Source organism: Andrographis paniculata, unplaced genomic scaffold (genome assembly GCF_009805555.1).
Source record: "Andrographis paniculata isolate CXL003 unplaced genomic scaffold, ASM980555v1 Contig17END, whole genome shotgun sequence".
In the NCBI taxonomy this organism is placed as follows: domain Eukaryota; kingdom Viridiplantae; phylum Streptophyta; class Magnoliopsida; order Lamiales; family Acanthaceae; genus Andrographis; species Andrographis paniculata.
In genome coordinates, this window is record NW_026137457.1 from 773,509 (window position 1) to 790,714 (window position 17,206).

Genomic DNA, 17,206 nt, shown 5'->3' on the forward strand with positions numbered 1-17,206 from the left:
TACAAACACTTCCAAAGGCAGTTTCATCAACAGATACATGCATTTTGCATATACATAATTCATTGCAACACGAAATTCAAAAATTCTCTAATTACCATTAATTTTGTTAATTTTCTAGGAAAATAGTTATTAATACTACTAATTAATCGAGAATTAATTAAATTTAAATAGCATTAAAATCTACCACAAAAAAAGGGGTACAGAACAGCGGTTAACTGTTAACGCTTACATTACATTAGACTGGACCGACGGCGACGTCAGGCAGTTGCGGCGGCGTGACGGCGAGGAAAACGAGAACCGCCATGATCGCGACGGGGACGAGGAGGAGCGCGAGCGGCGGCGGCGGAAGCGGAGGAAGCAACAGCGGCAACAGCAGGAGCGAAACCGTCACAAGGAGCATCAATAGGAGCCATCTGGAGCTGAAAAACACCAACATCAAACTCACCGAAGGTCGCTCGCCGCCGCAGTGACCAGCGCCATCGATCTCCAGCGACAGCCTCTCTTCCATTCCGTACGCCATACACAAACAAACGCATATATCCACAATTTCCTCGCCTTCAGCAACTAACCTGCATCATACAATCGCAATTTCCAAATAGATAGCTTCCTACACCGCAATCCACATATCCGATCTCCACACACACACAAACACGTATCCGTACGCGTGTGAGTTGCAGTACTGCAAATGGCGCTGTGAGAGAAGAGAGAGAGAGAGAGAGAGTTGGGAAATGCGAAGGCTGTGAAAGTGGGAAGAGACTGCAAATTAAAAGAGCTGTAAGGGTATTTCCGACATTTCACACCAGCCTGATTCTAGAATCATCTTATGCAGTGTATATAACGAGTTAAATTCAAATCTGTAAGTAAAGATATATCATTAATAAAAGCGATGTATATTGATTAATTATATAGATTAGTATTAATATTTATTTATTTTTAATAATAGTAATGATTTTGAAGTGAAAAGGACAATGACTGAATTGACCTCGCGGCGTCAAGAAGGTGACACGTCAGTGGGTGGTGGCAGAAGCGTAATTGTAGAATTAGGGTTGGATTCAGAGTACCGAAGCAGTGTTTTCTGTAACGTTTACCGGCGACAACTACAAAGACGTACGTACGACCCTACTCCAAATTTATTACGTTAATTAATACTTTCACCGTCATAAAATAATATTGATGTAAAATTGATTGGGCACAAAAGTATAAAAATAATGTGTTCTCTTTGTAAAAATTACAATTTTCAAAAAAATTATATATATTTTTATATTATTTATATCATTTTTAATAATTCGTATAAGAAATCATTTTTTCAAACTATTTCGCTAAACAAACAAATCTCCACCCTACTTGCTTTAGTTTTTATTTTCCAATTTTTTTACTATAAACTTTTGCAATGTTTAATTTATAATAATATTTTATTTTTAACAAAATATCAAATCAAATTACTATTTAAATAATAATAAAATAAAAACTAGAGGATAAAGCCAAAATAAACAATCCTTAATAATTTGATATATATATATATATATATCTACTTTGTTCATTAACAAAAAAATCAATAATTAAATATACGATATATGTATATATACTTTGTTCACTAACAAAAAAAAAATTTGTTAGTTATGTAGGAAACATCCATTTTTATAATTTTGGACTATAACTAGAACCTATATTGAATTGATCCTATAATTAAAAATCTTTCGCATAAATGATCCTCAAACAGAGAGTTATTGACGTGGTAACATCGGATGTTGCATGTATAACAACATAAAAATATCTAAATACTCCCTCCATTCAGCTAGAAAGTATACATGTTTCTATTTTGGGACGTCCAATTACAAAGTAAACATTTCATTAAATACCTTATTTTTTTCCACAAATACCTCTACTTTACATCACATCATTACTTTTACACCAAAAAGCAAGGGCAAAAATGTCATTACACTACTTTTAACTACCCACTATAATTAAAATACTATTATTTCTTAAACACCGCGCCAAAAGTAATTGTATACTTTTTTTGTGGACGGATGGAGTATTATTTTAAGATTATAATTAGACTATTGTATTGAATTTGTCTCGCAACTAGAAAAGTTTGGCAAAAATAATCCCGAACATTGCCCAGTGTCATCCACACAATCTCCAACGTGCAATGTCGGAAACTCTAACACCTGAGGATCATTTATGGTAAAGTTTTTTAGTTGTAGAACTAATCTAATACAGAGTCTAGTTACAACCATAAAATGATAAGAGAGTCATATATGGGACTGAAAAAATACCCTATAAGATACTTTCTCAGTCTCAATACAATAGTCTTGTTTCGTCCCAAAACAATAGTCTTATTTCCATAAATAACCATATCATCATAGAATTACCCTTACTTTTTCATTTTTATTACACAATTGCCACTACTTTTTACACTAATATACTCACATGGACAAAAAAGTCTTTTATTCATATTTTTTTACCAACTACCAATATAATATCAATATTCATTAAATCTCGTGTCCAATCCAGTGCCCAATCCAATTAAAACTATATTTATGGGATGGAATGAGTATTATTTTTGTATATTGCCAACACAATTTCAAATATCTAACATCAAAGACACATCCACCGAAAAAAAACAAAGTGAACAAACTAAAGACTTCCACGATTCTCCAAAAATATATTTTTCAAAAAAAAAATTAATATATTAAAAACACTTATTATTTTTATATTAGTTACACAATTTTCTATACCTCACATAATAAATAATAATAATAATTAAAAAAAAACTCTTAAAATAATTTCACTAAACAAACACACCCTAGTCGAATTGATGTAACTTTGAGACCTCTTTACATGGTTAGAAAAAATTGCATGGTGAGTTGGCCAAGTAAATAACGACAAATTATTTAATTAAATGTATAGATTGAAGCACTTAATCAGTGCATGCATGCATGCATTAGTTGATTAAATTAGTGGCTGTCAACTTCGTCCACGTAACTCATTTTTCTATTGCTATCTATAATTAAAGTTCATTCGCACAAATGAGTTGGACGTATTTTATTATACTATTTATTATATTATCAAATCTAAATCCTTTATGTCACAGATTTGCAAGTCACTTTCGATATTTAATTCCTTTTTCTAATATTTAAACTATTGCTAATAATAATAATAATAATAAATAAATTTTATTATAACTATTATTGAAAGCCCATGCATGCACGTATGTTCACATTTCTTAAATGACTCAAATTCGTTAATGCTATCACTTTAATAGAACATTCTTTACGTATAAATATAAACTAACTATAACAACTAGTAGGTTCTATAATTATTAAAATTAATATTAAAATGTGTGCATGCATATATAAGAAATCCATTACTAATAAACGTATTCTTAAATTGAAAAATAAATAAATAAATAAATAGAATAAATCTTTGTCACAATGTATTATAAAAAAAATTAAAAAATAAATAAATAAAAAAAGGTTAATTGAATATTAACAGTATAACCTCGACAAGTCAGTATAATAGTATATAAAAATCTTGTGAAAAACAAGGATACGTGTGAATGTTGATGTAAATTTATATATATATAAAACTGTGTCACAATCAATTTGAACATAATTTAAATGATGCACGATAATTTTGTATATATGCATGAATGAGGACACATTTTTTTTATGTATATATAATTAATTTTGTCAAAGTGTGAATTGAACGTAGTACGATCAGTCGGAGAAGGAACAATTATTAGAGAGAGACATTTGATGTCATTATTACTGCAAGACTATATTTACTGTATCAAATTAATTTTAATTATTTAATTTCCGTATCATAATTAAATTACAAATATTAATATATAATGACATTGTAAATTGCGATTTGTGGTCAAAAGTCACACTTACAAGGAATCGCATGTAAAACCCTGACAATGACATTATCCACTGTTCACTATATATTCTTTTCATTTTGCAATAATAATAATCATCATCATCAAATTTTATATTTCAAATCAATTTTTTTTATTATTATTTAAAATATCATTCAACACTTAGATTTTTTATTTTGAAAAAAAGTAAATTCAAGTAAAAGAACTACATTATTATCAAGTAGAAATATATGCAAATGTGTCCCCCAGGAAAATAAATTACGGTATCTTTTTTGACCAATATTACTTCAAAATCAAACAAATGCTTTAAAGCAAAATTTTTAAAGTATAAATACATAAAAATATTTTATTAAAAATTTGTTCATTCAATAATTTTTTCAGTGACAATTTTTTATTAATTTTATAAAATAAAAAAAAAAAATACAATACGTACACATATTAACATAATATATATAAAAATTTAATAATTGAAAATAAAATAATTTGTGTGGTACCGACGCAATTGTAAACAGACCCAAAGTTCATTTCCACAATTCAAATAATAGTTAATACTAATAACAAACACATGTAAACATAATTCTTAAGTGTACACACTTTTATTAATGCAAAATATAATTATCAAATAAATTTAAGCAGAATTTAATTACTTATATATATAAATAACAAAAACAAGCCAAGCCAGTTGGCCCCCCACCAACTAATTAATAAAATCAACAATGAAGACTGTTTTTCCTTCTAACAAATGTAGAGTTTTAAGGGGAAAAGTAGTGAATGCTTCTAACCTAATTCAGTCATTATCATCCCAATTTGGGAATTTGAAGGCACTTGTTCAACAACTTTTCCTTCACACTGTTTGCCCTAATGTATCACTTAATTACAAAGATGCATGCATAATGCTTAATAATTTCAGTCTTCCTATCTCATCTAACTACAACCTGCTTCACTTTTTCTACACTTGTATGATTTCAAAATCAATTCTAGTGTGTGTGTGTATGTATGTGTTCAATGCTCATTCTGTTCTAGGTTCATTCTGGGGTATTTCTAGGTAGGCCATACTTGCAAATTCAGATAATATACAATAGAAAAGAGGGTAGATATTGTAACCACATTTTATGAATAGTTATCAAGAATATAATTTGGCAACAAGCACTCATATGTACCTATAAGATTTCTACCTTTTTCCATTTGTATTAATATCCTTTGGTGGAATCATTTAGATCTCAGACTAAGGTTCTTGAAAAATGAAAACAAGAGGCACCTAGAAATGGTTAGGCATCAAGAATATACTTAGAATGCAAATCTTTTATGCTTTTTATGTCTGTTGATCTTCTATCATCATTCTCTAACCAGGAATCATATTTCCTAATTCATGTGTAGAATGCAATTTCGATAAAATAAAAATATGCGAAACTAAAGTCTTGAGGGACTAAATTTAATAATAATTATCAGCGGTATTAAATAAATGGTTAGACTACATCAGGAATGATCAGAAGTTCTACTTCAAAATTAGCATTTTGCATAAAGTACGTATGAGAAAGATGAAAATTGTAGAGTTACATGATGATGGAGATGTACTGTCATTGTCTTGTGCACCGGCATGCTGCTAGTTGTTTAGTAAGATCAAGAACTTGACTCTCATATGAGGCTCGTTGTTTTTTGAGATCAAGAACTTCAATCCCATATGAAGCTAATTGTTTCTTCAGTTTAGCTGAAGCCTCCTCATATTTCCGGTTCATGTATTCTAACTCATCCACTGTGTCCTGGTATCTCACTCGGAAAGTATCCAGTTTTGTCTGAGTTCCATGGAGTCTCATTCTGAGTTTGGCTATTTCCTTGTTGATGTTAATTTGATCCTGTCGAAATCACATGCGAAATCACATTTTCTATAAGGAAAAAAAAAATTGCAGCCAAGCTCAATTCAAATATCATCAAAGCATTTTGAATAAAGTGTTGGTGCAATATCACAAGAAAGCTGTTTGGAAAAAATTATGTTTATACGATCCCTCACATTGCGCAACTTCTCTTCCATACAGGCCAGCATTTCTCTCACCTGCTTCAGTTCATGCTTTAGTGTTTGTACCTGTGAATTAAAAATGAGTTATCCGGCATAATAGGAGAACCAAACAAGAATTGTTGAGCTATTAACACATGTTGCTAATGCATGCTGTGTTTAACTTTCCATCTAGTGACCTTGAAAACAAGTAATGATGTAGTAAAATATTCAGGTAATGTACTCTACTTCCGTTTAAAATGAATTACAAACCTCAGATTCATCTTCAGAAAGCATCTGTCCTTGTTCCAATTCTTGAACTTGGGCCAATAGAGATTGCCTCTCTTTTCTGAGAACACTCAGTTCCAACTGTAGCATTTCAATTTCTTCATGTTTTTGACAATCATAATTTAGTTTTGGGTTTGAAACCTAAAAACAAAAGAGGTTAATGCCATTGTATAGGAAACTAAAAAGTTCAAACAAGTCATTGATAGTGCTGGTGCATCTAAGTTCTTGCCTCAGGGGATCCATTGCTTGAGCCATTGATAGTTCTTTGTTCACTCACATGATTGGCTTCTGGCTCCTTCTCATTGCAGCACCTGTGTATTATTGCCAAGAAAGGCAGTTAACTATACATTACATGGTATGAAATATGCCTAGACATATATTGAAGTATAAGGTGAACATGATTATGTGGCCATATTTTAATCCGACAAATTTTCACATATCCTAACACTGTTCACACTAACCTGCATTGCTTCTCAACAGCAACGCTTTCCTCCAAACTTTTTAAATTTTCCTCAAGAATTCTGATATTCTGCCTACAATTTTGTAGTTCACTTCCAGCCTAATGGCAAAAACATCAATGGATTAGGCAACGTTCATAGATAACTAGGAAAAAACTCTAACAATTTTGAGATTTGACAATGATCTCTCCAAACCAGATTCAAAAAGTTGGATGCTGTTCTTTCAAGTATTACCGCTGACAATTTGGTGGATAGAGATGCAATTTCAGCATTGTAATGTTTTTCTTTTTCTCCTATAATTTCCATAGAAGCTTTTTCTTTAGATGACCATATAGCTTTCTCCTCTTCCATTGTCATAAGGGCTTCAGTGAGTTGCTGCAAGAAAGAATAAAATGAGGCTAGAATCAAGAAATCACAAATAGAGATTTGGGAATAGCATCACTCTATAACTACCATTGATAGGTCCTCTTTTTCCTCGGATAAAGATTTAAGGGAGTCTTCCATTTTCTGTGCACGAGAGGTTGATTCTTCCAAACTTGTTCTCTGAAAATTTGTCAGGATAAAATTGAATCTCATTGAAATCTTGCTAATATTTCGACTAGGCAGAATCAAGAATAGTGAGTGTTAGGAAAAGATTAAGCAACATACTAGAACTGAAACTTCCTTCTCTAATGCGCTTAACTCTGAATTTGACAACTCCAACTCCTGAGACAATCTTTCAGCTATTGAATTAGCTTCATCCTTATCCCGATTGGCAACTTCCAATTGGTCTTCTAATGATGCAATTGTAGTCTCCATGTCAAAAGCAAGAACTTCCATTTTTTTGTACTCATCCTGAATAGAGTACACAAATGAGGTAATATCCAAAGAATAACAAAACAGTGAAATGAGACGTCAGTTATGCGAGAGAACAGACATTAATTTTCTGCTACACCCTTTAAGGGGAAACCCTAAAATGAAAAATATCAAAGTAAAAAGTACTATAATACTATAATATGTGCTTCACTATTATAGATCACCTCCAACTCAACCAGAGCAGGAGAACACTTCATTTGTTTCTGATCAAACACATTTGAACTTCTGTAAATAGTTGAATCACGCCTTTTGCTAATCATAGATGCTTGTTTGTTCACATCACGCTCGAGCATGGCCTTCTGACTTTGCAGTTTTTTAAGTTCTCTCTCTATGGATGACTTCTCACCCTGGGATCGAGTAAATTCTATATTAAAAACTTTCCGACAGCATACAAAAATATATATTCAAGAGAATAGCTCTAAGACCTCAAGCTTTGTTTTTTCCTGCATGATATTTTTTAGCTTGGATTCCGTATCTTTTAGCTTCAATTTTGTTTTCTCGAATTCCTTTCTAATAGCTTCCTTTTCTTTTGCTAAGGAACTTGATGATAAGGCTGAAATTTCCTTTTGGAGCATTTGAAGTTGACACTGAAACTCAGCCTTTTCAGCTTCATGGTTTTCCTTGAGTTCCTAAACAAAAAACAAATTGTTGGGACATAGCAAGCAAAGAGACGAATAAAGCATATCAAACACATTAGCACGCTCCAGTCCTGACTAATAAGTGTAAGAGCCCACTTATATCTTATTTTGCCTTTCTGCAGGCTTCTTTTCTTTATGATGTTTTCTAGTTTCTTTCAATTGCAGGTGAATCATAACCCATTGTCTACAATCTCCCATACGTGTTGCAACCTAATTATCTTCATGCAGTTATATCAATTGCTATAGTTTTGTTTACCAAGTTTCAATAACTGAAAATGGCAACATGCTATTCATCCTCGTTTCATGGGTGGCTTTCCTACCAACATGCTATAGTTTTTCCATAGCCTTGCTATAGTTTTATTTTGATTGTTTAAAACAAGATTAAAAAAAAAAAAAAAACCAATACTGAATAATTTGGAAGGCCAATCGTTAGTCCACCATCTCCATTTTTCATGGAGGGAGTAGATTCTACATTTAAAAGTTACCAAACAACTACAATTTTAGTCCTGTAAGAAGATTAAAACATTTCCACTACTAATAAATAGAACTATTTAATCATTAACAAAACTAAAATATCAAATTTACCTTTGTCGCACAAATATGATCTAAATTGTGGATTAAGCAATCCAGACAGAATCAGAACTTATTAACTTACCATGGATGCATTTGCAGAATTTTGAACTTCTAAACTTAATTCTTCTATCCTACTGCAAAGCTCTGAAACTTGATTGTAAAGAACACGCTGTATTTCAACAAGACAGAAAAAAACATCAATTAAAGAATAAATTAGTTTTGCAAGTATTGTTACATGCAAAATATTTTACCTTCTCATCCTCAAGCTTATTAACTTTGTGTGTCAGACATGATTGTATTTTTTCATGGCTTCCAGCAATGGATTCAACTTGAGACAAACTCTGAGAATATGAATCCCTAAGATCCTGGCATCGATTAAAATAATAAAGACATGACAAACATTATGGTATTCGTAACAAGTTTCATCACACAATACATGAAAAAAAACAAAAGAAAAAAAGTAATAAATATATATATACGTGTATCAGTGCAGTATAGAACAATGTTGCATTGAAGTAAATCCCTTGCGGATCGAATGCGAACTGTATCATAGTAGCCATTCATAGTATAGTGTTAATAGCCATACAAGGAAATTATTGAAGGATGTATACTAACATGAATAAGCATTGAAGATGGGAATTGGAGAAGTTCATCCGCAACTGAATAAAGGGATTCTGTAAGAACTTTTGACTTTTCAAATTGCAACTTTATCTCTTCAGTCTCCGTAAACAGCTTGTTCAACCAATCAAATTCTACCTGAAATTTAGTAAAAGAACATATGATATACATGCTCCATTACATCCTATCAGGAGCAAAATCATACACAAATATCATTGAATACATAAACTGAAGTTCTAGCCCAATACCACACTAGACTGTAATGAAGCAAGTTCATCACGAGCTAGAGTTGCTTCTTCTCGAGCAAGTGCAAGTTCCTCATAAAGCTGCATTAATTAATAAATTATAAGTACAAGTCAATTATTTTAAACTCAATGAAAAAATGAAGCATGAATAGATCAAGAAAAAAAAAAAAAAGCTGCTCCCACTAGTTTCAAACCACAAATCCTGCCATGTGACAAGGAGTTACAAAACCTGCAAGAAAACTGTAATTTTGGTCCTGTAAGTAGCGCTTCTTATCATTTTAATCATTTATGAAATGGTCTTGGATCTCACTCGTCATAGCTCTCTCAAAAGAGGATCCACATCAAACTAGGTATAACTTGCATATCAGAGAAACAAAAACCAAGGAAAATCAGCAATGGATCAACCATAAAACAGATACCAATTCAAATGTGCTATACTGCCTGGGAAGTCCATGCTAATACAAAAATGGATGCGAGACCTTATGTCAACAATAAGGTGTGGATCCAAGTAACTAAGGAAACTTCCATTGCTAAATTACAACTAATTTTAAGTTTCACATCAATTTATCACATATACAACATTAAGGTGCAAAAAAATACTTGTATCATTAACTAAGGAAAGTAGAAAACTTAAAACATCTTAAATCAAAGGACATACCTTGTCACATTTTGCCTGTGCTAATATAGTCTGGTCAGTTGCCAAGTTAACTACACTATCTAAGTTCTGCTGGCTTGAAGTCTTCTCTATCTCCAAAGTAGCAATCTGTTAGAATTATAAAAGCCATTGGTAATCATATGAACATTGGGTAAAATAGCAGCAAATATCAACGAGTATCATAAAATTCTCAAAAGCCAGAAACTGACAACTAAAAAAAAAAAGTCAAATCCTTGCAAACTCTGTGTGGTAATACCAGAGAGTCCCATTAATTAGACAGACCAAGTGACTAAGAAGAACCATATTGGCTTGATTTCTCTCGTTAAAAAGCTTTAGGTTAAAATAGGTCACTAAACCTTTGAGTACCTCTAAATATTTCTATAAAACATATAGCAATAAGTAAAATATTGTAACAGCATATAGTACCTATTACCCAACAAGGTTAGCCAGCTATGATGTATCTACTAATATGCCAGTGCTCAATTTCACAAGTTTGTGTTTGCAAGGCCTAATAACACACATCTCCACTAATGAATAACCATTTTTCCTACTTATATGAGTTATATCCCACTGACCAATTTCACAAGTTTGAGTTTGCAAGGCCCTAATACAACCCACTGACCAATCTCACAAATTTGTGTTTGCAAGGCCCTGATAACACACATCTCCGCAAATGCATAAACATCTAGTCATCACAACAAAAATGAAAAAGGGAGAAAGAGAGAGAGAGAGAGAGCTTGGTTACAACCCTTAAGTAGCTGGCAGATTTTAAGAATCAAAAGCAGTAGACTGTCTAATTCATGGGCAGAAATGAAGAACTAAGTAAAGATAAATGCCTGAATGATAAGACATCAAATTATAGATGAACCTTTTCTTGAAGTTGCTTGATCACAAGAATAGAATCTGTGTCCCTGTCTCCCTTAGAATTAGATATGGGTTTTATATTCTGTCCAATGCACCTTCTGCATTTCTCGTTTAAAACACAGTCAGCCTCAGCAAGCTTCCTTGTTAAGTAATCAATCTGTATGTCACTCACTGTGCGCTGTAAAGAAGAAAACTTAGTGATAGAAGCACCACTCCAACCCCCTCATTATGGAAATAGGAATAGAATAACTAACATGAGTCTCAAATTCCAAGAGCAAATTTTCAAATTCTGCTTGGATTTCAGTCAAGTTATTGCTGTCCTGAAATAAACGCAATTAACACCAAAAAGCAAGTTAAATGGGTAAAGAGTGAAAATTAGAAAACATGATATAAATACAAACCATTGGTAAACTTCTTTTTCTGACAGGAACTTTTCTCCTGTTGGTAACATGCAGAAGAGCATGCGAATCAGGAAGTGTACAATCCTCTGATGCACTGGTTTTGAAATCTTCATCTTGTTTACAGAACCCGGGGACATTTGTTTCATTAATTAACTCACTAAACGGCAAAAGTGGCCTATTTTTGTAATCTGTTCTTTGATACTTCACATCAGAAATGTTCTCTCTGACCACAGATGGCGGCTGAAACACCAAGGCAGAAAGCTAGTGAATATCCAGTATTCCAGTCCATTATAATGTAACAATCTGATTGTCTGAAAAGAAAATTGGTGTAATTTAAAGTGTTAAAGACACTAGGCACCCACTAGCTAGCATAAACTAAGGGTGTGTTTGTTTGGGGGTTTGAATTTTGAGTTGGGATTTGAATAGTAAAAATTTTGAATTTGAATAGTTGTATGATGTGATATAAATAGGTGATGATGTGATGTTTTGAATGTAAAATTGATTTTTAGTATAATATAAAAAATGAAAAATAGGTGTTTGATTTGATGTTTTTGGGGGGAAAATTTTGGATGAATAGTGGAATTTAATCCAAATCCATCAAACGAACACACCCTAAGTAAATTCAAGATGAGAGGACGCCATTTTAAGTGCTAGCACAATGCACAAAATGTCTCACGAAATTAGAGAACGCAATTTTAAGATGTTTACTTGAACAATAATACTAATTCCATTGAAACAAAACTAAGCTGACTCTTGATTATCCCACTATTGTTTGAGAAAAACTAGCACTCCTAGTTAGAGAAGAAAATATTATTTTATATTTCAACAAATTAACAGGTAGTTTGAAATTTTTGACAAATTCCTTCATACTATCAGAACTAAAATATTACCTCTTTCACGTTTTTCATTGCAAGATTTCCAGGGCACCAAGTATCACGCCTCTTTTCCTACCGGGAAGAATATAAAAGACAACAATCAACTCTTCATGAACTGTGGGTGAAATGGAAAAAAGAATAAAAGAATAAAAATCATGCATGCATGACGATATATCAAGGCAATATTATACCTTCTTGTGAAATTCACGTGTCTCTTCTCTATTGGCACAAAGTACCATTGTACTCAAGTTTTCAATCTTCTTGGCCTGCTCCAACAGCATCTTATCCCGTTCAGCCTGCGCTCTCTTTTCTTCTTCCAGCTCTAAAGCCATTCTCTCTCTCTCCAATTCGCTCTGCACACAGATAGAGCTCTATTCTCTAGGAACCAATACAAGAACATTTTTAAAAATTACAAAGTTGAAGCAAACCTTGAGCAAAGTATTTCGGAGATTCAAAATTTCTTCCTCAAGATGTTCTGATTTTGAACCCTAGAAATAAGATAAGAATACGCATGATGCCATATCGAAAGATATGCAATAAGTTCAATATTAAACCATAAATATACACATAAACACCTATGCCGTGTACCAACCTGCAATTTAGCCCGAAGTTCCTCAATTTCCCTTTTCTGACGTCTTAGCAAAGCAGCATCAGTCAATATCTGCACTAACAATAAGATTAGGTCAAATACAAAAACTAGTCAAATCATAAGGAAATTCCATGCAACATAATTAATTCTCTGAAGATTGTATGGAATCATTCAAGGGTATTACCTCATTTACATGGGCACAGTTTGTGACACGCAGTGCTCTGCTGGCAAACTGAAGGCTGCTTTTAGTCTCATCAGCATGAACCTGCAATTAGATAGAGCAAAGTCTTTAGCAAGTAAAAATGCAAAACAGTAGCACCAAAAATAATAAACTCAGGCACCAAGATCATAATCTGAAAAAATTAAGATGAATTCCACAATTCAAAATCATAATTACAATAAATTGAAAATAAGAATGGGATGATGTAAAGTGCCATATTATAGTTTATAAAGAGAACAGCAATTGTAACAATAAGCGCTGACAGCAAAGACAAGATACTTATACAACTGCTGACATGGCTTGATGGAGAAACAAAAACATGGTCTCTAAAAATAAAGTTAGCTATACAATTGTGCTAAAGAAAGCGTTACAAAATCATTTTGGGTATGAGAAAGCTAAAAAAAAGTACAATTCACCATCACCACATCATCTATTCATCCAAAAGACAACATGGAGATTTTATATCAATTCAGTACATCGCATGTCACCTGTGCAAGTGTAATATTGCATATGATTGCTGTGTTCGCATTCCCACCCAATGCAGGTTGCAGTATACGAGTCAGCTTACTATCCCGATAAGGAACATGCCCCCTACAAATCATATTGGCATGTCACAATCATAAGTCTTGAAATCTGATTTTTGTAAGAATCTCATACATACCCTTGGCTTTCTGCACCTTCACTCAGTTTCTTTATAACAGTTCCTAAGGTCATCAAACTTTTATTGATGTGGGAACCCTCCTTTAGGCGTACACCTTCAGCTCCAGTCTTTGCAGCACGTTCTGATCCAGCAAGATCCACCAAATTCTACAAAGCCCACTCAAGAACCCAAAAGCTAAATAAGTAACAACATAAGAGGATGGGAAGAAATGCAAGTTTAAGTTACCCTCATTACTATAGCATAAGTATCCAAAAGAAATTAAGAAAATAAATCAATTCAGTAATGTTGGACAACCAGTAATGATATACAAGCCCAACCAAATAAGCCAATCTACAGATATAATTAGACAAATATATATATTAATTGTGTTTCTCTAGGAATTAATTTGCAGAATTTCCAGGGTAAGAGAATCAAATCAAGCTAGCCTAGGAAGAACCCACAATTTATTGAAGAAATTGCAACTTGATATTTTGTTGTAAGAGTAGAAAGGTTCATTGTGTTGATTGTTCCAACTTAAATATTTTTGTCCATGTAAATGCTGCTAAGAGGGTAATCCAAGATTTCTTCAAATCATGATTGACTTCAATTTCAATGAATATGTGTCCGTAAATGATAACAAACGTGAAAAGAATCCATACCAAGACAGAAACACGAACTGCATCACAAGTGCTATCTGCCTCTCCATCATCAGATTTCTCCCTGCTCTCAATAATCTAACAAAATTTCATCTAGTAGAATCAATAGGTCCAAAAGCCCCATGAATCATGAGAATAAATTAATAAGACACATACCATGCGGAATATTGTGTGCGACCTACTACTGTAGACATTCATATTTGTTTCTCCAATGTGGCGATGAGCTGCATAATTGGCATTACAATGTTTATTTTGTTGCCTGAAGAACGTATGCTGAGTTGGGCAAGTTGTCATTTGCTCAAAATGTGTTTTATAAGAGATTAGCATGAGCCTACAGCTTGCCCACATGCAAAATTTACAGTTGAAATAAATAACTCATATAACTGGAAAGAAAATAACGACAAATTTTAACAACTATGTCATTCCTTGTTCCTCTTTCTTTAGGTAAAAGAAACTGCACAGATACTTGAAACAGGATATTAAGAATGTTAGATTTTTATGTTAGATAAAAATAAATGGTTTCTTTGTATTTTTATGTTTTTAGATGTTTTGAATTGATTTTTTTTTTTTTAATTAACAATAAATTTGGAAGATAATGTTTTAAATAGAACTAGCTGTTTGCAGTGTTGTTTCAAATGGAATATAGGTTTTGGATTAGTATTCTATAAGGGGAAAAAATATATTTTATTGTCAATTGCATGTGAGCAAACAGTATTGAAAACACGAACAAACACACCCAAAAAGGAAGTAAATGTCAGTAAATGTTAACCTTCTCCAAACTTCATAAGTTCAAGAACTTGATCAGCAGATGCCACTATTTCTTCTCTTAACCCAGCTACAAAGATTCCTCGCTGCATTAGTCAGAATAAATTTTTAGATCCACCATAGGGATGTTTTCGGAGAGATCAACAGGAAAGGTGAATAGAAACATAAATCATTACCTCAATACTTTCATGAATCTGCAATCTTCTATGCTCGGGGGCTAACAAGTCATTTATCTCCTCATTATAAATCTCCAAATATGACATGCGCAAAAGAAATTCGCGATCCACTTCCTTAAATGAAGGGAGCCATATTAGACAGAATCGAGCACAAATTAGCAACAGGAGATTTAAAATTAAAAGACAGCATTTGCGCCAATCATGTGGTAATTTATTGTCTACTTAATTTACAGCCATGAGGAGAACAACTAACAATATAAATTACTTCAATTTGACAATCCTGAATGTTTTATTTTTTATTTTTTCCACAAACCTCAGGGAATTCAAATATCCAAGCAGCCTCATCATTCTATCATTTGGGTTTTTAACTTAACTGAAAAGTTAAGTTGGCCGAATTACCAGTGACAAAAGCTTTTGACATCCTAGACTACTTCAGTAAATACCTAGCTCAATGACAAGCAAACATGAACTCAAAGAATATTGCTATAGAAACGAGTACCTCGTGTATAATGTCGAAAAGATCATGGATAGAAAGTGGGATAATTCCGGGTTCAGAATTCGATCCTCGCATGGTGTGTGTTTTCCCACTGCTTGTTTGCCCATATGCAAAAACAGTCCCTTACATAGCAACCAGATAAATGAAATGGTACAGCTAAAATTCTAGCTTTTGGGACATGAAATTTCTGAAGCAAATTCAATAAGGAAACATGCACCATGACACATTAGCTTCATCAATCGATTACATTTCTATCTTAGCAACAAGGAATTTACACCACAATTCACAACATACCATTGAAACCACGAACAGAAGCTGAAACAATGTCCTTAGTCCGAGCCGTGTACACATCTCGAGTCTTGCAATCCTCCCCAAATATCTTATCTGAATTTTGAAGAACGAAAGATGAACATAAAAAAAACAGCAAGATCAAAAGAAGCTCCTAGAGCTACAACAAAATTGAAAACCACTTGCCAAATTCAAATTTTGTCGGCTGATTGGGAATGTAAACGGTGTTCCCCGAAAGTCGCCAAGGACTGGACTTGGCCTCCTCCATCGAGAGCGGCCGCGGCCTCACCGAAACATGTATCCTTTCCATTTCGCTCACTGCCGGAAGGGTTTCTGGTGATTTTCCCGCCTTCAGAACTCCCAAATTTGACTCTTCTGGCTTTTAAATTCTCAGGCGTTCATTGATGCTGATATACATACATATACGTATACATATCCGTTAAAAGTGGGCCTTATTAAAAATGGGCCCATAATAACTGAGTCTGGGCTGGCCTTTGGTAGTAGTATTAAAACAAAAAAAAAAAACTCTTGTAGTTCAAATTGCACAAGGTTTCGGGTTCGATTCCATGTGGTTGGGCTTAAAAACAAACAAACAAACGCTTGGGTTTGTGTTTTCATATTTGCTTTGATAACTGAAATAAATTTTTTATATAATATATATTTTATTTAAAAAATAATAATATTCAAGTAAAAATACTGTTTTATAGTATTAATGATATAATTCAATATATTATATTAAAATATATAAATCTTAAATTAGTATAATAAACAAATACAATACACATAATATAATTATGTATGGTTTGTATTCATGTTTTGAGTCAAATTATGATTTAATATGATTTTATAAAGTAAAATAATAGGATAATTTTATTGAAATTATAAAGATTGCACATAAAATAGTTATTTTTATTTTTTTTAAATCTAAAGATAAAAATTTTCAAATTTTTGAATGAAATAAAAGTTAGAATGTAATATTTATTTAAAAGTGTATTCATTTTGTCATTTTTTATACAGCTTAAAATACATATATTAA

General features: G+C 32.6%; 2 protein-coding genes across 5 annotated transcripts in view; one reads left to right on the top strand and one right to left on the bottom strand.

Annotated features, from left to right (window-relative positions):
- The window catches only part of LOC127265184 (two-component response regulator ORR9-like), a 92,044-nt gene that overhangs the window by 50,467 nt on the left and 24,371 nt on the right, over positions 1-17,206 (top strand). The window lies entirely within an intron of this gene.
- Positions 577-16,544, bottom strand: LOC127265017 (kinesin-like protein KIN-7O). 4 transcript variants are annotated; one of them, XM_051294678.1, is made up of 33 exons: positions 16,357-16,544; positions 16,177-16,266; positions 15,886-16,004; positions 15,387-15,500; positions 15,215-15,296; positions 14,602-14,669; positions 14,449-14,523; positions 13,811-13,956; positions 13,638-13,740; positions 13,114-13,194; positions 12,933-13,001; positions 12,769-12,828; positions 12,532-12,693; positions 12,356-12,412; positions 11,466-11,705; positions 11,319-11,384; positions 11,069-11,242; positions 10,204-10,308; positions 9,549-9,626; positions 9,298-9,438; positions 8,934-9,047; positions 8,765-8,851; positions 7,897-8,100; positions 7,636-7,818; positions 7,265-7,450; positions 7,070-7,159; positions 6,851-6,991; positions 6,620-6,717; positions 6,388-6,469; positions 6,144-6,299; positions 5,889-5,960; positions 5,438-5,733; positions 577-691 (listed from the first exon to the last, which is right to left on the bottom strand). In XM_051294678.1, exons 1-32 carry the CDS (start codon positions 16,478-16,480, stop codon positions 5,458-5,460), a joined length of 3,843 nt encoding a protein of 1,280 aa, XP_051150635.1. In that variant the 5' UTR covers positions 16,481-16,544; the 3' UTR covers positions 577-691; positions 5,438-5,457. The 4 variants fall into 4 exon arrangements, with proteins under 4 accessions (XP_051150635.1, XP_051150627.1, XP_051150617.1 ...); XM_051294670.1 differs by having other exon boundaries at positions 670-756; XM_051294660.1 differs by lacking the exon at positions 577-691 and having other exon boundaries at positions 5,306-5,733.